The sequence below is a fragment of the Diabrotica virgifera genome, chromosome 3, assembly GCF_917563875.1.
Source record: "Diabrotica virgifera virgifera chromosome 3, PGI_DIABVI_V3a".
In the NCBI taxonomy this organism is placed as follows: Eukaryota; Metazoa; Arthropoda; class Insecta; order Coleoptera; family Chrysomelidae; genus Diabrotica; species Diabrotica virgifera.
Window position 1 is genome coordinate 99,322,140 of NC_065445.1, and position 27,002 is coordinate 99,349,141.

The following is a 27,002-nucleotide window of genomic DNA, read 5'->3' on the forward strand; positions in this document are numbered from 1 at the left end:
ATCTGCCATAACATTTATAGACCTTACGGCTGCCTATGACACTGTGTGGAGAGAGGGTCTTATTTATAAGTTGATGAAAATCATACCCTGTCTCAAAACTTGCCAGCTGATAAACAATCTACTAACTAACAGACTGTTTCAGGTATATATAAATGATGCACGAAGTAGCGTTAGAAAACTTAACAACGGCTTACCTCAAGGCTCAGTGCTAGCTCCTTTATTATTTAACCTTTATACGGCGGATATACCTGAAACAAAATCGAGAAAATTCGCTTATGCAGACGACCTGGCCATTGGCTTCCAAGATAATAGTAAGGAAGCTGGAGAACGAGCTCTAAACGAGGACCTAACTACACTTAGTAACTACTTTAAGAACTGGCGCTTACGTCCTAACACAAGCAAAACTGAAACCTGTCTCTTTCACCTGTCGAATCAACTTGCGGGCGATACCCTCAATGTAACTCTAAATGATGCAGCTTAAAACATAACAACAACCCCAAATATCTAGGCATCACACTTGATAGAACACTCACCTTCAAAAGCCATCTTACAAACGCAGCCGGTAAACTGAGAACAAGAAACAATATAATAACAAAACTTGCTGGAACAACTTGGGGTGCTTCTGCAGATACTCTTCGGACCTCTGCTCTAGCTTTGGTTTTTTCAGTGGCAGAATATTGTGCACCAGTATGGTTAAATAGTGCACATACAAACAAAATCGATGTCCAACTTAATCAAACCATGAGAATAATCACTGGAACAATAAAATCAACCCCAGTGAGATGGCTGCCTACTTTGAGCAATATTGCTCCACCAGATCTACGCCGTACAGCAGCATTAGTGAGAGAGTATCAGAAAATTGTAGCCAACATACAATTACCAATCCATCAAGACATACCAGACATCTCAAAAGAGCACCAGCGACTGAGGTCTAGAAATCCTCCAATCAGAACTGCCCGAACAATTGGTGATTCCTATGATATACAAAGGCAATGGTCCACAAGATGGATGCCAACAATAGCAGCAGACTATATTCAGATATCCATCCCAACCCAGGGTTTCATCGGATCGGGTCTGCCCCGGCCCACCTGGGCGAGGCTTAATCGCATACGTACCGGACATGGTAAATGTGCTGATTCTCTGTTCAAATGGGGTCGTGCAGAAAGTCCACAGTGTGATTGTGGATCGCCTAGACAGACCATAAGTCATTGTGTTTCAGATTGCCTAAATCGTGCCTACCGTGGAAACCTCCAGGACTTTGTGGAATGCTCCCCAGATGCAATTGAATGGCTATGTAAATTGGACATTAATATTTAGATTCATTCATTATGTTTTGGTGTTTGAATAATATATATTATATTTGTGTATTTATCGTACTGAAAAAGTCCATACGCTAAATAAAATAAAAATAGAAGGATTTTTAAAATACCATGGATCCAACGAGTTACGAATGCAGAAGTGTTAAGAAGGATAGAAAAGGATTGCGAGGTGATAAAGAACATCAAAACAATAAAGCTGGAATATTTGGGCCACATTACTAGAGGTGCGAAATATGAGATATTAAGGCTCATAATGCAGGGCAGAATTAAGGGGAAAAGATCCATAATAGGTAGAAGAAGAATTTCCTGGCTGAGAAACTTAAGAGAGTGGTATAGTTGCAGGTCAGTAGATCTTTTCAGAGCTACCGCCAATAAGGTACGGATAGCTGTGATGATAGCCAACCTCCGATAGGAGAAGGAACTACAAGAAGAAGAATTCTAAGGATGTCAATCGATTTTCATTACTTGCCGAAATATATTAGATAATAATTAACAACAGTATTATACGAGTACATATACACATAGTGTATGGTGGTCCCTGGCCCTGTGATCCCCAAAATACATAGATAATTTTATATTTTAGTGGTATAACGTATAAATGACGAAATTATCTCACTTACTTACTTACTTACTCCGTGGCGTTACAACCCTTTCTGGTTTTTAGCAGACTCAACAACATGCCTCCATTGTTTTCTGTCGTGAGCAACCTCTATCCTAATTATTTACGCCCATAGCTTTCACGTCTCCTGCTATATATTATCTAGCCATCGGCGTCGAGGGCGTCCGCATGGTCTTCTTCCAGTAGGAACTTCTTCTCATACCAGCCTTACTGTTCTTTGGTCAGAATGCCTTCTGAGGTGTCCTGCCCATTGGAGTCTTCTGGACTTTATTTATTTTACGATGTTGACGTCTGGGTAAAGTTATTCGAGCTCTTTGTTAGTTCTTATCCTATATTGTATTTATGCTTCATCCAGCACAGGCCCAAAGATCTTCCTTAGGATTTTTCTTTCTCAAATACGTAGTCTCTCTTCGTTTGCCTTTGTTATCGTCCATGTTTCGCTACCATACACCACAACGGGTCTTATGCTTGTTTTATACACTTGTATTTTCGTACTCTTGTTTGCAACATCTGTTGCCGGCCTGTTTCCCAGTGCCGGTTTATGCACTGGGCGCTTGGGGCGGGCGCCCAGGGGCCCGTTCCTTTTATTAATAAAAAAGTAAACTCCGCTAAAGAATCTACATATTTTCCAAAATAGAATAAATGACGACGAAATACCTGCGATTTCGAAATGGTCTGATGACTTTATAAAAACTATGAACTTTTAAACCAAACAGTGATTCCTTAGAAAATTGTAAAAAAATGTATCAAAATGGAGACAAAGCTTATTGTATAAGATTAAATGGAAGCAACTTTTATAGAGGAAAACTCAATGGTGGCAAAGAAAAGAGAGATTGGCTAATATACGACGCAAGTGTTAAGCTGTTTATTGTTACCCGTGAAAATTATTTTCAAGTGAAAAAATAGTTTAACTGATTTTGGATGGACCCACTGGAAACATTTGAATAGTTTTCTCAAATATCACGAAGAAAGTAAATTTCATCTGAACCCTATGGTTACATTAATAACAAGATCATCAATAATTGGAGTTATAGACGCTGCCTTGAAAGAGCAAGTAGAACGCGAAGCTGACTATTTGATAAACGTTCTTGTTGTTGTCACTTCTATATTACTTGCTTCTCAAGGACTAGCTTTCCGTTGATCCAATGACGATTTAACGAGTCGTCATAAAGGAAATTGTATATTAGGCTAAATTTGACTACTTTTTAGATGAACATTTACAACGGAATGCGAATAAATGAAAGGGTTCAGCTAGCTATGTGTCTCACCAAATTTGCAATGAGTTCTTGGAAGTAATAAAATCAAAACTTGTAGAAACTTTTGACGCTGTAAATGCTTTAGTTAAAAACTAGGGATCCATCAAACCTATGTTTTCCAGTTAAGCAATAACAGAGACGAAAAATTAGCAATTAAAATGAAGCCAAGACATTACAGAAAAAAATGGATACCTTGGATATAGCTCCATTAACAGTGATTTGGACAAAAACTTTGGAACGAGTTAATGTAACAAGCAAAACGTGAACGTGAAGAAACTGTGGACTTGTGTCAATTGGAGTAGAATTAGTGACACCTATTTTGAGATTTGTTGGAGACGTAAGAAATATATTAAGCGAAATTGAATAGAAGCCAAAAATATTTTTTACGAAGACCACGATATCTCAAACATATTCTATACAACTGACCTTCAAAGAACAAAGAAAGAAAAAACATTTTTTGATGAAGCAGGTGAAAGTGAAACAATTAAAGGCCAGTTATAGGCCACAATATTACTCAAGATTCAAGATCTTTTAAAGAGAATTCTTCTTCTCCTTTTTGTATAGACATGGCTGCCTGTTTTTTTCAATGTACCTCTAGTAGTTGTCATTCCATCGTTTTCGTGGTCTTCCTACTAATCGTCTTCCTATTGGGGAATCGTCTCTCGCTGTCCTTACTACTCTATTTGTTGTCATTCGGCTTATGTGGTCATTCCATTCTATTCTTCTGTTTCTTACCCAGTTATTAATGTTGTCCACCTTGCATCTCCGTCGTATATCTGCACTTCTAGCTCTGCCCCATAAAGTCTTACCATCGATTTTTCGGAGGGTTTTCATCTCGGCTGTTTCGAGCAATCTTTTTGTCCTCTCTGTGTCGGGTCGTGTTTCTGCCGCGTATGTCATTATTGGTCTGATGACTGTTTTGTAATTTCTGCCTTTCATTTCTTTTCCGATATGTTTATTTCTCCATATTGTGACATTCAGGCAACCTGCGGCTCTGTTTGCTCTATTCACTTGATCTTCCACTTCTGTTTCGGGGCTTCCGTAGCTAGATAGTGTGATGCCTAGATACTTAAACTCCATCACTTGTTCTATTACCTGCCCCTCTAGCTCCAATTTACATCTTATTGGATTTGCTGTTATAACCACGCATTTTGTTTTTTTGGGGAAATTAACATTTAAAGAGAATTAAATGCTACAAAGATGTTACATCAGCTGTTAGATGTTTTTTTCTACGCTAGTTAAAAAAGCATTCAAGACGTCAATGAATACTTTATGTGTGAAATATAAAAAAGATGTTGATGAAAACAAAGAGAACTTGCATAATGAAATTACTCATTCTATAACATTATGCCAAAAGTTAAATAAATATTTATAAAATTTGATGGCATCCAGGATGTAAAGATTGTAAAGGCAACAATTCCCAATATTTTACCTTTACTGCAAGTTTATTTCACAATATCAGCTTCTAATGCGTCAGGCAAGCGGTCTTTTTCGGCTTTAAAAATAATAAAAATATATTTAACGCCAAATTAGGGTCAATAAAATTTAGACGCATATCATTATTGTATTATTGAAAATGAAGACCTGGAGCAACTGACCCGTGTTGAGCTGCCCCCCCCCCACTTGCAAAAATTAAAAAACAAATAGCCCTGATTTATGAGCTATTTATGAGCTTTCATATTCCGCAAACTAAAAATTTTGAGCTCGTTCCACTGAGCAGGAATTTAATACTTTAGTGGGGGGGCTGAGTCAGCTTACTTAAAAATAGGAATATTGAATCGGTTTTTGCGGCAGAATTACGAGCTATTTATGAGCTCTTGAAATTATATAGTTTCGATTTTTGAGCTCATCCCCTTCACCCCCAAATAACCCTTTAATTAATTTAACTTAAGAGAAAAATGCTGAGAAAACTTAAAATATATCGTATTGCGGATATAATTCCTATAGCTTATATACTCTAAGAATAAACTAATAAATCACGTGCATTTCGATTATTGAGCTACAACCCCTTCGCAAGAAAACCACCCTATCTTCCCGGCTTAAGAGAAAGTTGTACTTAAAATGCATTAAATTAATTATTTGGCGACTATATATCATTTAATAATTTATAAGCTCCCAAATTACGCGCATTTAGATCAGTAAATTGCAATTTATTTTGTATAGTGCAGTCATTGAAGGTAAAAATCAACGATTACCTTCAATTTCGGTGAACCTTCGTCGATTTTCAAGAAAATTGGTCAGTGGTTAGAGGATACCTCAAGAAACAAAGGTGACATGGTACCACCTTGCGCCTTTACCCTGAGGGTGATTACCGCCCCTTCTCGGGGGTGAAAATTATTTTATAAAAAATAACTGCACAAATCTATAAAAGAACAAAATTTAGGCAAAATATAGGCACAAATATAGGCAAAATTTATTATATAAAGTTATTAAAATAAGTCAATACTTTTTAAGTTATTAAAGATCAAAGATTTTAATTATTCGTGAAAAAAATGCATGTTTTGAAGCAGTTTTTCGTAAATCACTGAAAAACTGTAAGTTTTTACATAAAAAGTTAATAGTAGTTTAATTCGTATAGCTTATATTCTAAGAATAAACTCTTAAATCACGCGCCTTTCGATTATTGAGCTACAACCCCTTCGCAAGAAAACCATCCCATATTTCCGGCTTAAGAGAGAGTTGTTAAGCCACGAGCTCAAAATTTTTAGTTTGCGGAATATGAAAGCTCATAAATAGCTCATAAATCAGGGCTATTTGTTTTTTAATTTTTGCAAGTGGGGGGGGGGGCAGCTCAACACGGGTGAGCAACTGAATTGTGATAGTATTATATGACAGATTGCTAATGCCTAGTCAAGAAAACAGTGTTCTAATTTTTGTCATAAGTATGTATTTTTTAGAATATATTTTTTTGTTCGTCATGTGTTGTTTTGTCTAAATTTCTGTTTTTTTTATATTTTTAAATGTATTTTTTGGAATATTTTTTACGTTTGCTATTCTTCTTGTTTAGTTAAACAAAAGGATGGATTTTACAATAAATACATGTGTTTTCTTGTTAAAAAGCTGACAACGAATAGCAATTAGCGCCCAGGGTCCGAAGTTAGGTTAAACCGGCACTGCTGTTTCCTATTGTTTATTTCTTGTGATCCGTTATTGTCTTCAGTTATTGTTGTTCCAAGATACTTAAATTCTCTAACACGCTCAAAGTTAAAGTCATCGATGGTGATGTTCTGAAAAATTCTGTATTCTGTCTCTGCTTTGGTTATTGCGGCTCATATAATATGTCCGTCCGCTATAACTTTTCCCATGCGGTACGATTCATTTTCAATCAAATTAAGTCAAAACATAAATTGCAACGAACGTCGATGTGTATATACATTTTGTATACTGTATACTATATACTACACACATCGGCGTACGTTTCACTTTCTGTTTTGACTTAATTTGATTGAAAATGAATCGTACCGCATGGGAAAAGTTATAGCGGACGGACAATACATATTTATTTCGTCTTATTTTCGTTGATTAGGAGAAAGCATCTCACTCAATAGTATTTAATACAAATAAAATTATAGGTATTATAGCCTGAGAATGTTTATACAGAAATTCATTTATAAGATAAGTCGTATTGTCTATAAATGATTTATAGCTAGTATCACTCTTAAGCCGGGATTTGATGGAGTGTGGCGTGACACGCTTCACATGCTTACGTCAGTAAAGAGAAGTAAAAAGTTTATAATAGTGAAAAAAAAGGGAGCACGGTTGGTACCCTACGTTACTGTGAATTTAATGACTTTATGCCCTCCTCATAATCCTCCTTATGAGAAATAAAAATAATTGGTCCGTTTACATACCTATTTAATATTTTATGTACGAGTTCTTTATTTAAATATTTGTATTGGTCATTTAAGATAGCTAAGTATGCCTTATTACTGCATTATTTTGGTTTTATTGTCACGCTGGCTGTTAACTGTCTACAAACTGCTCTAGAATATTATGGATTGGTGTGGCTGCTCTTTAAAATTAAAAGAAATGGTAAGTTTTTTGTTACTCGATATATTCATTCATATAGGTCAAAGCGGCAACAGGTGTAAATTCTCATCAATGTATCAAAACTTGATAAGTGTAATTTTTTTATTAAAATCAGCTAAGTATTTTGAGCATAATCATATGCCACCTTCAGAGCTTCGTCTCGCATGAGGCTATAAATACCTCATGGAGAGTTATTGTCGAAACAAAACACAATAAAAATACTAGAAGGCCAACGCATCTGTTATAGGGGTGAACGTCTTGAATACTAGCTCATTGAGCTGATGTATATTTGGATTTGTGATATATCACAAATCTTGAAGTAATACGAAGGATAGGAAGAGACCCAGAAATTTTGTTAACGATAAAACGAAGAAAACTCGAGTATTTGGGTCACCTGATGAGAGGTCATAAATACGCATTACTTCAAAATATAATGCAAGGAAAAATAGAAGGAAAACGGAATCCAGGCCGTAGAAGAATGTCGTGGATGCGGAATTTGAGAGAGTGGTTTAGCTGCACCACTAATGAACTTTTTAGGTCAGCTGTAAACAAAGTCAGGGTAGCCTTGATGATTTCCAATCTCCGATAGGAGTGGCACAAGAAGAAGAAGATATTTGGACCTGATTTAGATCACTAGAAGGCATTAATACTTGCCTTATTTTCTCTAGAAGTCTTTAACTTTGTTCACACTATGAGATATTTCATCTCGTTGTATCTACTGTCTATACTAAAATCACAATCATGTTGTACTTACTAGAAATAAACAAACCAAGACACGTTGGATGTTACAAGGAGCACTCTCAAATCATGATTTATAATGTATGTACATACATTGTATAAATCCAAAATCCAAACATTCATGTTTCTTGGTTTGTTTATTTCTCGTGCATCTTTATTGTGATTTTAATGTAGTTACACCTAATCAGATAGTGCTACTGCTGAAGACAGAATATGAGAGCGAAAGGTAGGATTCTTAACCAAGATGTTTACTAAATAAAGTAGTTATTTAGCACAATCTACTTTAAATATTTAAAAACTATCTCTATCTTCCAGAAACAAATTTCAGCAAATTATTCTCTCTCTCTCTCTCTCTCTCTCTCTCTCTCTCTCTCTCTCTCTCTCTCTCTCTCTCTCTCTCTCTCTCTCTCTATCTCTCTCTCTCTCTCTCTCTCTCTCTTGGACCATCACTTCTAGTGGAGTATTGGGCGCATCTACGTTTCTTGTGTCCGGTAGTGTAAGATAGCTGGTGGCCAGCTCAATGTATTTTCGTTATGTTTATTCTTTGGTTAATCTGCTTACCAGTTCCTTCCATTCTCCTCTGTTTTTTGCTTTGTTTTTTACTTCCTCTATTCTTAAGGCAATTCTGTTGTGTTCACAGGTTAATTTATTTTATATAGGAGAACGGAAACAAATTGTAAAATAATACCTTAGAATAACATCTTACTTGAATGTACGTATTGAAAAATCTAACCCATTACTAATATAAGCAACATTAATTTAATGTCACCCTATAGCTGTTTTAATTTTTTATTAGTGGAAATAATATATTATGTCTGTTTTTCCAATAAAGCTCTGCTGTGAAGCAAAACAGGAACAACAAAGTGAAATCGGTAAGTGTTAATAGCGTAGGACTTAATTCATGTTGCCCTCCTCTGTGGCTCAGTGGTAAGAGTAAATTTTACATTTATTAAAAATTAATGAGTGAAAACAGTTTCTATCCTTGTGAGATCTGTAGCTCTCACAAGGTACTAAGGGAGTACCACAATACTCCCAAATATGTGGATTGCTGACCCTAAGGGGAAACCTCTCTAAATGGAATCTAGATAGATAGATAGCAACTCTACCTGTATAATGAAACTTTATGGAGGTTCTCATGTGGTGTCATTTTTCAGTACGAGGACGCTTAGTACCGAAGTAGTGAAGAAAATTTTTAACGAAAGAAATGGAGGATAATAGAACATCCACTTTATAGGTCCGATTTATGACATTGCGATTTTCACATCTTCGGACCACTGAGAATGGCGTTAAAAGGTACTCGTTTTCAGTCGGATGAAAAAGTACAAAATGTCGTAAAAGGATTCTTTGAGCAACAGCCACAAGAATTCTTCAAGCAAGGTATATATCGATTGATAAAACAATGGGTTATGTGCCTTAATTATTGTAGTGATAATTATTTGTAGATATATTTACCAATAAATTTTTTCTGAGTCAAAGATGAGTTTCAGTCAAACATACTTCGTATAATCATAAATAACCATGATAACATTTAAAAATTCATTTAAAGTGGCCGCTGACAAACAACTGCATAAGTGCAATTATCTGGCCTTCGTATTAATCGTTATAATTTAGAAAATCATATGTTATGTATAAAGGTGCTTATTATTACGTCGTTGAACAAAATAATTGCAATAGAGAAATAGCCACAACGTTTAAGAAAAGTATTGTTGTGTATCGAATGTTCGAAATGTCTTAAAATACAGCCTAATACTGGTATATTCAGATAGAGACAAAAACTTGGACAAATGGTCGATTCACTGAATACATAACATTCAACAAAAGGATGGGCGCTAGGAAATTTTGACCAATTAAATTTACAAAGGAACAATTTGATACATACACAACAACAAAGAAATTAGTAACAATACTAAGACAAAACATAACTAGACCTACCGATCTTGAGCTGTAAAAGATTATAGTTTTTATTTAAATTGCTCAAAAATGTTACATTTTAAATGTAACATACAAATATATACAAGTAGAAATAATAGACCAGGGCGCATCTGTAAAAATATTAGTACATTTGGACGTTGAGAGGTGACTCAAATTTTTTTGCAGAAATTGCTTGAAAATAAATCAAATAATAATATTTGAGTTATCCTCCCTCTCAAAAAGGTCCGGAACATTGTTTAAATAATAAAAATGTCAAAAAATTAAGGAAAAATTCGATTTTTTTCTTGGTTTTTTGATTATAACTTTAAAAGTATTCATTTCCGAGAAAAGTTGTACAGACATAAAAGTTGCGTAATTAAATTTCCTACAATATGGAATTGGTTAAAAATTTAAGAAATAGTCACCCTTGTTGCAAAATAGCAATAATTCTGAAAAAAAACATACAAAAACAAGTATTCGCATTTTACGTTTTTCAAACATTTATTTTTATGATACAGTAAAACAACACTGTAAATTTCATTAAGATCGGTTCAACAGATTTTGCAAAATAAATTTTGCAATCCAGCTTTCGTAAAAAAAATTCATTTTTTCAAAATCTTACAGGACTGAAAATAAAGCAGATAGCAAGTTGAAAATTTTTTTGCATATTGAAGTGTAGTGTACCTTTCATTCGCAATTTTGCAAAATTAAAATCGCTTAACACCACGGCGTCAGGAATTTTTTTAAATAAACATTAATTATTGGTGCTACGCGCAGGACAGCGGATAGGTTGCTCTGATTGGGCATTCCAATGACCTTTGATAATGATTGATACATTTTAATTTTTATGACATTTCGATATAAATAAATAAATTTGTTTATTGCAAAATAAAAACACATACTCTATCCTTTGAAATAACACTTTTATTAGCAAAAACTTTCTTTGTTCATATATTTTAACTTAAATAATAAAAGTTTATTATTTTTAAACATATGCAATTGTTTAAACAATATTTCACAAACAATAATAAAATTAGTTTGATTTTTGTGGAATTAAAAAATTAAAATACAACAAAATAAAGAGTAAGAAAATAATATAATAGATAAAGATTGGAAGAAATTTTGGTGGAAATCAACCTGTGTGAATCGAACACCGCTGTCCTGCGCCTAGCACCAAAAATTATTGTTTATTTCAAAAATTTTCTGACGCCGTGGTAATTAATCGATTTTAATTTTGAAAATTGCAAATGAAAGGTACAGTACACTTCTATAAGCAAAAAAAGTTCAACTTGCTATCTGCTTTATTTTCAGTCCTGTAACAATTTGAAAAAATGAATCTTTTTGCGAGAGCTGTATTGCAAAATTTATTTTGCAAAATCTGTTAAACCGTTCTTAATGAAATATACAGTATTGTTTTACTGTATCATAAAGTTTTTCTGGGTGAAATATGAAGGTCCTAAGTTTAGCATAAATGGTTGAAAAACGTAAAATGCGAATACTTGTTTTTGTATGGTTTTTTCGCAATTATTGCTATTTTGCAACTAGGGTGACTATTTTTTAAATTTTTAGCCAACTCTATATTGTAGTAAATTGAATTACGCAACTTTTATGCCAGTACAACTTTTCTCGGAAATGAATACTTTTAAAGTTATAATCAAAAAACGAAGAAAAAATCGAATTTTTCCTTCAATTCTTGACATTTTGATTATTTAAACAATGTTTCGGACCTTTTTGAGAGGAAGGATAACTCAAATATTATTATTTGATTTATTTTCAAGCAATTTCTGCAAAAAAAATTTGAGTCACCTCTCAACGTCCATCTCAAAACAGATCCGGCCTGGACTATAACTACAAATAGTCTGGGCTGATTTTCGGAGAATAGGCCATTTTTGGGAAAAGTTATTTACCAGCAATTTTATTGCTGGAATCGAATTATAAGATCCTATATATTAATAATATAGGTATGCAAAGTCCTCAGATAGGTAGTGTGCTACTTTTTTTATAAACAAAATGGCGCACGAAAATCGTGTTTTTTTCAATTATTGCTCTATAACTCCGAAGATGTTAACTTTACAACAAAAACACTCAAATAAAAATTCACCGTGATTAAATTCTGCATAGAGACGTGTTTTTCTAGACCTGCTCCGACGATAATTTTCCTCGGAAAATGCGGGTTTTCCCAACAAAATCTTTAATTTTCAAATAAAGTTTTAGATAAGTAATTATCTACCAATAATTAAATAATTTGGTGACTTAAAAGCCTTCTTGGTTTAGATTATAGTTCCAGAAGCTGGTGAAAATTAAACGAATATTTTAGCCACAATTCAATTGTTAATTAATAATTTATGGTCGCAATAATAACCAAAATAATTATGATACACTGACTAAACTTTGAAATCTTATAAAGATGAGATGCCTATTTAACATTTTGTCGACAAAATATAAATTTTCTATTTTTTGCATAATCTTTAAATGTTTTAAAAAAATAGTTATAAACAAATTAACGTTTCTCAGAAAGTTTTTATTATATTATAATTTTAAAAATAGCTAAAATGCGCATTTCAAATATCTTGAAAATGAATGCTTTAAAAGTTTTGTGCAACCATTTACAAAAAAGGTTATGAAACAGCAAAATAAACATGCGATTACTACGGTGTTTATAATTTTTTAATTCTTTCAAAGAGTAGAAGTGAGTTTAAAGTACAAGCTAATTATTTACAAAAAAATATCGATTATAAGTTTAATGGTTATATTTTAATTAAAGATTATAAATATATTTTTTTGTAATTTACTCGCGCGAAAGTAGAATAATAACAGTACTGTAGCTAAAATTTTCACTCGGAGCGACGACCGGCGCGCGGCGGCCGTGCGACGTTCACTTTTAATAAATAATGTATGCTGCGTGTCAGTCGCTTCGAGTGAACATTTTAGCTCCGACTCTGTATCAGGCCTACTTTTGCGCTAAAAATTACAAAAAAAGTAATTTTAATCTTTGATTAAAATATAACTATTGCACTAATTTTTGACATTCTTTGTGAGTAATTAGATTGTACCATAGACTCACTATTAAGCTTTGAAACAATTAAAACAAATTATAAACAACGGAGAAATCGTATATTTACTTTGCTGTTTCATAACTTTTTTGCAAATGGTTGGAAAATTTTTTTAAAGCATTCATTTTTAAGACCTATAAAATACGCATTTTAAGTATTTTTAAAATTAGAATATAATAAACAATTTCTGAGAAATGTTAATTTGTTTATAACAATTTTTTTTTACATTTAAAGATTGGGCAAAAAAATGAAAAATTTATATTTTGTCGACAAAATATTAAATAGGCATCACACCTTTATAATCTTTCTAAGGTTGATCAATGTCTCATGATTATTTTGGTTGTTATTGCGACTGTAAATTGTTAATTAACAATTGAATTGTTGCTAAAGTATTCGTTTCATTTTCAACGGCTTCTGAATTTATAATCTATCCCAAGAAAGCTTTTATCTCACCAAGCTATATAATTATTGATAAATAATTACTGGCCCAAAAAAATTATTTGAAAATTCGAGATTTTGTTGGGAAAACCCACATTTTCCGAGGAAAATTTTCGTCGGAGCAAATCGGGAAAAACATGCCTCTATGTAGAATTAAATTGGGGTGAATTTTTATTTGAGTGTTTTTGGTGTAAAGGTAAAATCTTCGGAGTTATAGAGCAATAATTGAAAAAAATACGATTTGTCGGCGCCATTTTGTTTATAAAAAAAGTAGCACACTATCTGCGCACTTTGCATACCTATATTAATAATATATAGGATCTTATAATTCGATTCCAGCAATAAACTTGCTGGTAAATAACTTTTCTTTGTACTTCACTAATTAGACCAGCGTATTATAACTATTTTTTTTTCAAAATTTAAAGATTATGCAAAAAAAAATAAAAATTTATATTTTGTCGATAAAATATTAAATAAGCATCTCATCTTTATAATCTTTATAAGTTTGATCAATGTATCATGATTATTTTGGTTATTATTGCGATCATAAATTGTTAATTAACAATTGAATGGTTGCTAAAATATTCGTTTAATTTTCACCGGCTTCTGGAATTACAATCTATACCAAGAAAGCTTTGATGTCACTAAGTTATTTAATTATTGTTTAATAATTACATACCTAAAACTTTATTTGAAAATTAGAGTTTTTGTTAGGAAAACCCGCATTTTCCGAGGAAAATTTTCGTCGGAGCAAATCGTGAAAAACATACCTCTATTCAGAATTTAATTGCGATGAATTTTTACCCATATAGCACACAACGTCCGATGGACGTCCATATAACGTACATTTAAAGTCCAAGCGTCCATGGACCAAAACTGGACGTACTATGTACGTCCATTACGCGACGTCCATTGGACGTTTGATTTCAACGTACATTGTCATCCATTTGTGGTCCATGGAGATTTTGCACAAAATGCGACTATTATTATGACTAATTATATATAGCTTCTTGTTTTAATCAAAGCAATATTATTAGTAGAATACAAGAAGTTTCTAATAAATGTAGTCACATATTTTTTCATCATCGAATTAAAACACTGAACCAGTAAAATTATTTTAATTAAACCTATATAATATTAGATGATGATAAAACGATGGTAAACTTTTTCAGAATAACGGAGCTACATCGCGCATCGGTAATTATAGAACTTACAATAATTAGACACTACCAATTTAAATCTTAAATGTGCATTTTGTTAAATAACTGTTAAATTTCCCGCCAAACTAAATGAGAATCTTCTTGACAACGTTGTCGCTCTTCACGCTATCGGTCGTAAAAAGGTAGTACTAGGCAGGTACTTTTAGGGGATTATCGCTGTAATTGTTGTGGAATACTGAACGAGGATTTATTTATGATAATTCACAGAATGGCAAACCCGCTTGCAATATACAACCGTACTGACTAAGTTCCAAGAAATAATGTTTGGAAGGAAAAAACAGAAATAAACCTCTTTTAATGTGCATGCATCATAGGGCGCCATTATCTGAATTTTGTCTTTATTAAGTTATTACATACAATATAATACATCCTCCTGTGATATCTTTGTGTTTGCTGTTTATCGTGCAAGTGCAGTCGTGCATTAATGAAGTTCCTATAATAAAGTATACCTAATAAAGTTATAATAAAGAGAAACAAAAAAGGTATTTTGTGTAATATTTTAAATTATAAGTTTAGTATTACAGAAACTATTTCCTGTACCTAAAGGCTTTTTGCTATGTATGTATTCAAACAATTATGGACACTATAGATTGCTTTCTGAAAAGTGCCCTACAAAAATGTCCATAAGACGTACATTGAATGTACATCAGATGTACATTGAATGTACATAAAATGTACACTGAAAGCTTCAACAACGTACACTGTACGTTTGTAGCGGACGTTCTATGGACGTCCAATTTTGTGAACCCTGGTCGTTCGTTGGACGTCCATCGGATGTCCATTGTACCTTAGCGTGACGTCCATTGGACGTTCCAATGTACACAGATGTACGTCCATTGGATGTCCATAAAACGTACTTGTGCTATCTGGGTATTTGGGTGTTTTTGTTGTAAAGTTAAAATCTTCGGAGTTATAGAGCAATAATTGAAAAAAATACGATTTGTCGGCGCCATTTTGTTTATAAAAAAAGTAGCACACTTTCTGCGGACTTTGCATACCTATATTATTAATATATAGGATCTTATAAATCGATTCCAGCAATAAAATTGCTGGTAAATAACTTTTCCATGAATTTTGCTAATTAGCCCAGAGTAAAAATCGTTGACCAAGAAAAGAAAACTTCAAATACATTTACTTTTAATATTTGGTCAACACAACAAAGAACGGTAATAAATAACGTAGAATAGATGATTATAATTTCTAATGACTGTATTTACTAAACTGAAAAGCTGAATAATTGATAAAAAAAATTAATAAAAAAATGTAAATAATCTAACACATTCGTCAAAGAAAAGCGTGGCGAGTCTTCATCGAATAAACGGTTTTCGCCCCACGCTTTTCTTTAACAAATGTGTTAGATTTTTTCAATTTTTTTATTTTTTGCTTTTCAGTTGATTTTTTTTATAATATTTTTAATTTTAGTCACTCGTAACTAAAGAAAAGCGTTTCTTAAATTTTTTTTTTCATATTTTTTTATTTTTTACTTTTTAGTCTTACACTTTTCAAACATTAAAATATATCGTCATGTTTCTTAAAATATGTATAAAACATATGATGTACTAACATGAAAAGTAGTCGGAATCGGCAAAAAATTTGAAACTTTATTGTTAATTTATGAAGCATTACGTAAACAATTAACGTAAAAAGTGAAATTATGTATAGTTCATATCATTAGCTACAATCCGTAAAAGTTTCAAGTTTTTACATTGTAAAAAAACAAGAGAATTTAAGCATTTTCCATTAAAATCGTTGTTTTTTATTTAAACAATTAATAAACATAAAAAAAATTTTTTATTGATTATTCGTGTATTGTTCCCGCGAATGCGTATGTCTGCAAATTTTCATTCATTTGCATTAGAGAAAAGGCACTCAAATTAACGTCTAAAGATTTGATGCAAACTACTGAACTAAATAAAAGCGTTTAAAAATAGATAATTGATACTATATTTTGCCATCTATTCGATAATAAAAAAAGCTTTTTTGTTTGTATAATAATCAATATTATAATTATACTCAAAGAAATTTACTTAACAACAAATTACGAAAGTTCCTAAATGTCTTTCAATTTAATGTTTATTCACTTTAAAACAAACGAGACAATAGTCAATGAACTTATCTCAGCAAAATAAACACAAACATGTGTCTCTCTGGACGGCACGCGACAAGAAAGGCATCTCATACAAGGCATCTCTTGTCACAAAATATACACTAAAATATGTATTTACTAACCTCCCTCACTTTAGAAACAGAGTAAAAGTCATGAAGAGATGGGAACTGAATTAAAATCTACACTCAGACAAAGTAAACGTTACAAGTTTAATCTGATGATGGTCTGCTAAGACCGAAAACGTTCGTTAATCTGTGATGTACTTTTAGTCCAACTTGGATCTTTTTAAGAAATTTTAATAAAAAGTTATATACCAGCTACGCAAATAAGTCATTTTTACTTCTTCAGTATTTTTACTACGGTAAACGGTATACAACCAATTAGAGCGTTTTCCCTATTTATGTAGATTATTGGATTATTTTTTGTGAACCATTCGAAATCTACGATTATACTATTTATTATCCTATAGGTATCTCTACTCTAGCGACAATTATTATGCAAAACGATCTTGTCATTATTGGGTTTACACAAATCTTACATTTTTTATTGAACATCTGTTTTATTTTAAAGTGACGGCCTTTGATAGTATTGTTTGATTATGTGAAGCTCGGTAAGTACTTATTTACAATATTTCAGACATGGATCGCTGGGTTGGAAAAGTGGCTGTTGTAACAGGAGCTAGTTCCGGAATAGGAGCAGGAATTGCAAAAGCACTAGTAGAAAAAGGAGTATTGGTAAGTTGTAAAATAATTAATTTAACGTTTTTAATAAATATAGACTAGACTGTATTCAATTTATCGTATGCATACATAGCCTTGCCAATTCAAAAAAATCAGAAGTCAAAACACAATTTATAGCAAATTTTAAAAGTAGATGGTAACATACGTTAGTTAACACAACCAACTGTTTAATATTATTTTAAATAATTCCCAAATCTATCGTTTTTAAACAGATGAGAGTACAAACCATTTTTTCTTTGCATTTAAAAATAGTTTTTTTATGTACTTCTGCCTCTTACTTTAATATACTACCTACGATACTGAGTGTGTTTGTTTGTTTTTATTTATTTTTTCTAAAGTCAGTTGTTATAAATTACTTAGTTATACTACAGCCAATGGGCTTATTGTACACCTTCCATTTCATGATTCTGACCAGCTTGAATAGGTCCAGTGGATTAGTGCCATATGTTTATAGAGTCACCTGGTAGTTTCCAAAAAGTGTTTGCCGCCTGCGATCTAGTGCTTCTATGTCATATAAGATATGGTTGATTGTTTCTCTGTTACATAGTCTGCAGCTTAAGTCTACATGTATGCAGGTGTTTGTTGACTGGCTCATGTACAGTAAGGAGTCTGTTTTGACTATAAGCTGATTTCTGCTTATTTTCCGTGATACTTCAGCTCTATTCTCCGTCCAATATACATTTTGCAATGTTCTTGACCACGTATACTTTCCCAGTGAGAGTTATGTTGCCTTCGGATCTCTCGATCAAAATATTGTGTAACTGATCCTCTCCTGGCAAATTCGTCAACTCTTTTATTACCTTGTATTCCCCGATAGTCTGATATCGATACTAATATTCCACTTTTATGTATTGCCAGACTGTCAAGTTCTTGTCGGTATTTCTAGACTAGCCTAGAAGCTACCTTAAGGATCCTAAGAGCACCCATGGCCGCTTGAGTATCCTTTCATACAATTATACGATCGAGTTCGAAAGTCCTTACGTTAATTTCTATTGTACAATGCAAAATTGCATATAATAAATCTTAACCTGAAATACCGAAGTATATTCCTAGTGGAACAGAAATGTTTATATATCCATTATGACTGTATATTCCTAAATATGACCCTTCTGCAGTTTTGAACCCATCTATGACTCGTCTGGAATAATTAACTTGCTCAGGTTTTCTGTCAGTCTTTAATATCCCGTTTAGTGTTCTTTAAATCTGCCATAATTCCTTTTTTATGAAAGTAGTCTCTTGTAAACCGATCGTACTGTAGTCAGTTGGCTTATTGTACATCTTCCATATCTTTACATATCCTGTTTAGGATTATAGAACCCAGTACTAGTTTTTACATTGTCAATGCCTCATTGAATTGCCTTTTGCCTTTGAAAGTAATTTTTAATCTAATATTGAAAACCTCAATTTTTCCAGATAAATGGAAAGTAGCAAAAGTATGTCCAATTCATAAACAATTGGATCGGGCGAACATTAGTAATTATAGACCCATATCTATATTATGCAATGTCGCAAAGCTCTTGGAGACAATCTTATATAGTCGCATTTATCTGTGCACGAAAAATATTATAGCTGTCCATCAACATGGCTTCATGAGTTCTAGATCAACAATTAGCAACTTATCAATTTTCAGCCAGTATTTGTGCGAAACATTAGACAGAAGAGGACAGGTTGATGTGGTCTATACCGATTTTTCCTAGGCCTTTGATAAAATTAGAAATGTCATACTTCTTAGAAAGATTTTCTTGATGGGTTTTCCTGAGACATTCTATCAACTTCTTAAGTCTTACTTACATAATCGTAATCAGTACGTTTGTTACAATGGATATAGTTCAGACACTTACCTTGCAACTAGTTTCGTTCCACAAGGTTCCAATTTAGGTCCGTTATTGTTCCTAATATTCATTAACGATTTATGTGAGTCCATAAGCTGTAATAAATTAATGTTTGCTGACGATCTAAAACTTTATGATTCGGTATCCAATATAAATGATTGCATTATGTTACAACAACAAATTGATTTGTTGCAAAGGTGGTGTTTGAGCAATAGACTTTATTTAAACATAGCTAAATGCAAAGTCTTAACATTTAGTCGTAAAACAAATACAATATTTTTTTCGTATGTCATTAATAATACAATTTTGGATAGAACTGAAACAATTAGAGATTTAGGGGTTCATTTTGATATTCATTTAATATTTAACGTTCATATGTATTAACCTCATTGTCAGTCAAGCTTACCGCACATATATGGATTTATATTTAGAAATTGTGGGAATTTTACTGATGTAACTGCGCTGTCGTGTCTATTTTTTTAGTTTAGTGAGAACAAAATTGGAATATGGATCTCTAATATGGAATCCTATTTATGCTCAATATACAGCAGCTTGCTGTTGAGAGGGTGCAAAAGAAATTCTTAAAATTTCTTAGTTTTAAAGTTGACGGCGTTTACCCTGCTAGGGGTTGCAATTATTTTAATTTATTAGAAAGATTTATCTTTGTCTCTCTAGAAAAACGTAGAAATCAGGCATCAGTATTGTTTCTACATAAGTTATTAAACGGTGGGATAGACTGTGCAGTGTTACTAAATCAATTAGATTTTTTTGTTCCGAGGCCTGCATCAAGACAAAATGAGACGTTTCTGTGCAAAAGAGCTCAAACAAATTTAATGTTAAAAGCGCCGATTAATATGATGTGTGCTAATGCAAACAAACTTTCATCTGTTTGTGACATTTTTTGTTGTAGTGTCTCGGAATTGAAAAACAAATGCAATACTAATCTGTAATTTCTAATCAGTTACCACATATAAGCATATAAATTTTCTGTTTTATTATCTCTGTAATATTTACCTATATTTTATTCTTTTTCTTTTTGTTTTATTGTTCTACTTTAAGTTGCGCAACCTTAGATTTTAAGTTCTATTATTTGTATTAAGCATGCAGTGCTGTTATAACTTCTTATTCTTTGTATTCCTCTGTAAATGGGAAACTGTTGGGGAATAAAGGCTATTATTATTATTATTATTATTATTATTGAATGCTGGTGTCTCCTGAACTAGCGCATGTTCAGTAAGAAACATATTCTGACTCTGAGCCGATTCCAGCTAGTTTTCCGCAGTTCTTCAGCAATATTAGCACATGTCCATAGAATATAGACTGACGTCATGTGGTTCACCGGGTATATTTTCCCAGTGAGAGTTATGATACCTTTGGATCGACGTCTTCTTCCACTTGCGGATGATTATTTTTGGGAATTCCCACGGCCGGCTCTGGATCCAGAAGTATTTTTTAACTAATGCTCTGACAAGCGCATCAGTTCTTTTATTGCCCGTTTATTGTCAGTCTGTAGAGTTCCTCTCAGCATTCGCACACTAGCTTGAAGTCCACCATATGTGGACTTATGATAGCACCTATGGCTGCTTGCTGCTTGGGTATCTGTACATATCAAATTATAGGTATATTCTCCTAGGGGAAGGTTAAAAACCCCTATAATATAACAGATATAGTGATTGTGATAACAGATATAATGATAGTATAATTCTCTAAAAGTTTGTTATAATCTAAAAAAATATTAAATTACAGGTAGTGGGAATCGCTAGAAGAATTGAAAAAATTGAAGATCTTTCAAGGAGCTTAACTGATCAATCGGGTAAATTATTTGCCTTAAGATGCGATGTTGCCAAAGAAGATGATATTCTAAGGGCTTTTCGTTGGATTGCTGATAATGTGGGACATATACATATTCTAGTTAATAATGCCGGCTTAACCAGACCCACAAATTTAGTTGGTAAGAATAAATTGATACAGAGATATAAGAAAGGTTAGCTTTTTGGTATATCACATAAGAAATGAAAAATATGAACTTGATTGGTTAATAAATGATAAAATAAAATTAAAAGTAGGAAATGAGTCCTTCATTTTTAGGTTCCATATCTACGACTAAGAGTACCTAGTCAATATAGGAATCTTGACTTTATTTGCAGCTACTCTAGATATTAAAGCAGAAGTTCTTCTCTTTTTACCTTGATATTATTTATTTTGTCACGAGTAATTAGGTTCTCTTACAAGATGTTCAAGGTATTCAAGATTTTTTGCTCATGGAGAAGAGAGGTGAAAGGCACAAAATACCCTGGATTTTAAACATTAATAGGTCAATAGGATTAAAAACAGCTAAGCTCTTTAATATTGCAAATGAAAGTGAGAGATTTGCTATGGTGATCGCCAACTTCCAAAGAAGGAGATGATCCTAAAAAAAGATGAATCTGCATTTGTTTGCCATTATGATTAAATAGAGATATATCATCATCAAAGCTTTCATTCCGGATAGAATATTTGCCGCCCTTAGTCAGAGCTCTCTGATTCGATTATTACGGTGAATCACTTCGAATTATTTTTGTGTATTTTTAAAGTTTGTTTTATGACTTGGCTTTTGTTACAATTTTCTTCCACCTATTCGATATCTGCATAGTTCACTCCAGTTTTTTCCTTTCAGGATTTTGATTTTTCTTTCTTTCTTCCGTATCAATATTATTTCTAAGAAAAATCTTTCATATCAATATTATTTAATTATAAAATCGTATCTGACAGATCGCTTTTCATTAGTAAAACAACAAGATGCTCGCTCAGAACTATTTAAAATAAAATCCGGTGTCCCACAAGCTAGTGTACTTGGTCCCTTACTATACCTGTTATTTACTGCTGACCTACCTACAACTAGATTGACAACAGTCGCAACATTCGCAGATAACACAGGTATTATCGCATCTCACACAGACCCCCAAAGAGCTTCGCATAACTTACAAGCCCACTTAAATAAAATAGAAAAATGGTTAAAAAAATGGAAACTAAAAGCTAATGAAACAAAATCGACCCACATGACATTTACCATGCGAAGAGAGAGCTGTCCACCAGTATACATAAACAACAAACAATTATTACAAGTAGATACAACCAAATACCTGGGCATACATCTAGATAAAATACTAACATGGAGAAAACACATCTTCACCAAAAGAAAGCAACTTGGACTCAAACTTCAACAAATGTACTGGATTCTGGGTAGACATTCAAGACTGTCAATTGAAAATAAATTAGTGGTATACAAAGCCATACTTAAACCCATATGGACCTATGGCATACAGCTATGGGGCTCAGCCAGCAACTCTAACTTGGAAATCATACAACGTTTTCAAAATAAGGCATTAAGAACCATAGTAAACGCTCCATGGTACGTCCCCAAAGCAATAATATAGAGAGACCTGAAAGTTACCAGCATCAAAGAAGAAATCAGCAAATACAGTGAAAAGTATGAAGAAAGACTTAGTGCGCATCCAAATGATTTCGCGAGTGAATTATTAAACACGGAGGGTGAAGTTCGCAGACTTAAGCGTTATAAACTAACTGACTTACCAAGTAGATTTTAGATAAATTAGAAGATTTTAAGTTTTACTTTATTTTACTAGTAGTATGTCTATACATTTGTTGATAATTTAGAAAGGAAAGTTTTCATTGGAATTCTTACCTACATGTCATAGCCTAAGAAAGTCATAACTTTAACTGATTGTTCCTAACGGAACAGATTGTTAAATAAATTGGAGTAATAAAAAAAGGATTTTGATATCCCTCATGACCTGGTCCGCCCATCTCTCTCTGGGTCTTCCCCTTGCTCTTTCAGTTTCCGGCTTCTATCTGGTGACCTTCTTAACCAGTAGGTCGTTTTTCCTTCTCTCGGTGTGTCCCAGTCATCTCAGTCTCTGCGCTTTAATAAATATAACTAAATCTTTTCATTATGTCTCTTAGTTCATGGTTAAATCTTCTTCTCATTTCTCCGTTTTCTATTCTTATAGGACCCATAAATCTTCTGAGGATTTTCTTTTCGAATATTCTTATTTTTCTTCATCTTTATCTGAGAGACACATTGTCTTAACTTCGTAAGTAACCACTGGTCTGATTGCAACTCTGTATATTTTCAGTTTTGTATTTATGGATAAGTTCTTGTCCTTCATTAGCCTATGATATTAGCCCAGTAAATGAACGGGAAATTCGGCGATACCGTGTAATTTTCAGGAGCAACTCCGAATTGCATGAAAATTTGGATTTAGGTTCTACTTACCCTCCACTTTAAAATTGAAATTGTGCCGTTGGTTGCTTTTACTTGGGGGGTGACAGTCACCCCTTATCGGGGGTGAAAAAACATACGTTCAAGATAAAACCGGAAATGGATAAATTGACTGATTTTAAGCAACTTTTGTTCTATAGAGTTTTTTACGTAAGTCAATACTTTTCGAGTTATTTGCCATTGAAAATGTTGATTTGTCGACAAAAAAACTACGTTTTCAGACGGTTTTTCGCAAATAACTCAAAAGTAAATATTTTATCGAAAAAAATATCCTTAGCAAAAGTGTAGCTTATAAAAAACCCAAAAAAATGGTGTATCAGTAAAGTCTATCAATTAAATAAAAACAAAGTTGTAGTTCATGAAAAATACGTTCTTATTCGTCTAATTCCAAATCGAATATTTCAAGGTAAAATCATCGAAAAATTAAGCACTTTTCGGGAAAACCCCATTTAAACTTTTTTAAAGTGTTTATAAGCTTTGTTTTAATTGTTAACAAAAGTTTTAGCATTAAAAATAAGTGAGTTACGCTCAAAATAAAGTTGGCAATTAATCTCTACCGCTATACAAACAATTTACTTACCTATCTATTTTTATATGATCTGTAAGAAGACAGAGAAAGCTTAAATGGGTCACTAATCACGGGTGTATGCAAAGTTTGAACAGCCATATCTTAACTAATTTTTGTCTTACGGAGAAACAAAATGAAACTAGCATATTTATAATAGCAAAACCTACATTTTTTTACTCTTTAAGATTACTCTTATCACTAATACTTTTTAAGTTATTTAGAAAAAATTAAATTTTTCAAAAAACTTTAGAAATTTTTTTTTACTATAAAACCAAATGTTTTTAAAAATAAGCACTTCAAACCAATCAAACTTACAGATCACATAAACAATACAGTTTAAATAGATGGTAAAGCCAAACGATTAATTTCATTTAGGGTGCTAAATAGAGGGAGGTTTTCACGATTTTTTTTAGCAAAAAAAAGGGGCCAACTTTTTATTTCAGTGTAACTCGTTTATTTTTGATGCTGTAAACTTTTGTAAAAAATAAATAATAAGCTTTTTTTCGATACTTAAAAATGTTAATAAGGTTTCCCCGAAATACGCTTTTTTCTTCGGTGATTTCGCGTTGAATTATTCGATTTGGAATTAGACGAATAAGAACGTATTTTTCATGAGCTACAACTTTGCTTCTACTCAATTTGTAGACTTCACTGGTACACCATTTTTTTCGTTTTTTTATAGGCTACACTTTTGCTAAAAATATTTTTTTCGATAAAATATTTACTTTTTGAGTTATTTGGGAAAAACGGTCTGAAAATGCAGTTTTAGAATAACTCGAAAAGTATTGACTTACGTAAAAACTTTATAGAACAGAAGGTGCTTAAAATATGTCAATTTATCCATTTCCGGCCTTACTTTAAACACGCGTTTTTCACCCCCCGAGAAGGGGTAAATGTCACCCCCCAAGTAAAAGCAACCAACGGCACAAATTCAACTTTGAAGTGGAGGGTAAGTAGAACATAAATCCAAATTTTCATGCAATTCGGAGTTGCCCCTGGAAATTACACTCCAAAACGGTCATTTATTGGGCTATATCTCCAGTATGTTTTGTTGCCTGCTAATATTCGCTCCGTCACTTCTTCACTTCTCTTATTTTTGTCATTTACAAATACTTCCAAATATCTTGATTTCCCTCTTGTTATCTTCTCTTCTAGAGCAGAGTAGATATTTTGTTGTTTCTTCGTTAATTTCTAGATCTCTTTTTCGTGCTTCATTTTCCAGGGTTGTTACTGCTTCTTTTAATATTTCCTTGTCTCTCCCCATGATAACTACGTCATCTGCATATGCTACTATTTGTGTTGAGGGCTGAGCTATAGTTCCTTTAATTCCGCTAGTCTTGACTGTTCCTTTTACTGCTATGTTGAACACTGTGTTTGACAGGGAATCGCCTTGTCACACTCCTGTTTCTATTGCAATTGATTTTGTGCTACCTTCTTCTGTTGTTACTTTAGCTTGAGATTTATTCCTAGTCATTTTTGTTAATCTGAGCAGCTTTGCTTTACCTAGAGATATATACGGATGTTTAATGTAGTGTTTTCTTCTTGCTTTATATATAGATACTAATACCGTTCTCTAATAAACTATTGACCAATGAGTTGGAGATTGTTTATAATGCCAATCCCACGGGTGCTTTTCGTCATTCTGGGTGCTTTCTATTAGTTTAGATCGGCTGCAGAAAAATGTAGATACTTGAGATGAAACAAGTAAAACTAAACCTCCATGAAATTTGGGTACCTAATAAGGACCAGTTATTTAAAAAACCTTCCTTCCAAGATGCTACGTAATACCGTTCTTATAGAAGCTAGGATTTCATAAACTTAGTTTAGGCTATTTAAAATGTTCTTAACCTAGAATTAAATTTTTAGAGGGTTCAACCGATGACTGGAGGCGAGTTTTTGAAGTAAACGTTATGGCGCTATGTATTTGCACGCGCGAAGCTGTAAAGATAATGCGCCAAAAGAAAATAGCAGGACACATTATTCACATAAATAGTATAGCAGGACATTACGTACCTATTATGCCTAAGCCAAATTTCAATGTTTATCCAGCATCAAAATTTGCTGTTACAGCTCTGGCAGAAAGTTTAAGACAGGAGTTGTGCTATATTAAAAGCCCCATTAAAATAACGGTGAGTACTCACTTTTGGTATGCAATTAAACACATGCTTATTCTATATACATGCTATATCTGCTTATCGGATGGTGTGACCTGCAAATTTCCATTTGAGTTTTGCCACCTGTTCCTTAACGTCTTTCACTTTGGTTACTACTCTGATCCAGACGTTTTTTTTGCGAACTATAAGTTTTATATGCAGCATCTGTCTTTCCATCGATCTTTGCGCTTCTGCCACTTTATCGATATTTTCCCCCTTCTAAGTGTCCAAACTTGGGAGCCGTATGTGAAAACAGGAAGTATATACTGGTTAAAAATTGACGTTCTAAGATATTGCAGGTATTTTTTGTTATTCAAAATGTAGCTTAACTTACCGAAGGCTACCCAGTAGGGTGGAACGAAAAAGGTCAAAAAAATAAAACAAAAGAAAAATTCTTGTGGCTATCTTTTAAAAGTTGTGTCAGGTGATGAAAACAATTGGTGCGAGAGCATTTTGAAATAAAAAAATATCTTGAGGTTCCATATTGGATTTGAAAAATGAAAAAACAAAAAAATTATTTTTGTCGAAAAAATAAATATGGTTCTGATCAAATTTCAATGATCGTGTTTTATCAACTAAGTGTGACATTCTAAAGTGCTTTCTCTTTATTCGTAATGAACTTAAGTTGACAAAGAATAATAAAGATCCATCTATCGCCGACGTCTTAAATGCCGTTGCAATGAAAGTGGAACAAATATGAATAAAAGCTTCTATTCCAACATTATCGCATAAGTGCA

General features: G+C 32.9%; 1 protein-coding gene across 3 annotated transcripts in view; it reads left to right on the forward strand.

The window, feature by feature from the left end:
• Window positions 1-27,002, forward strand: part of LOC126881218 (farnesol dehydrogenase-like) — a 378,698-nt gene that overhangs the window by 33,258 nt on the left and 318,438 nt on the right. For all 3 annotated transcript variants that reach the window (XM_050645349.1, XM_050645350.1, XM_050645348.1), the window contains exons 2-4: window positions 17,327-17,424; window positions 21,009-21,213; window positions 25,979-26,241. In XM_050645349.1, the coding sequence (XP_050501306.1) occupies window positions 17,329-17,424; window positions 21,009-21,213; window positions 25,979-26,241 (564 nt within the window). In that variant the 5' untranslated portion in view covers window positions 17,327-17,328. The remainder of the gene's footprint in view (window positions 1-17,326; window positions 17,425-21,008; window positions 21,214-25,978; window positions 26,242-27,002) is intronic.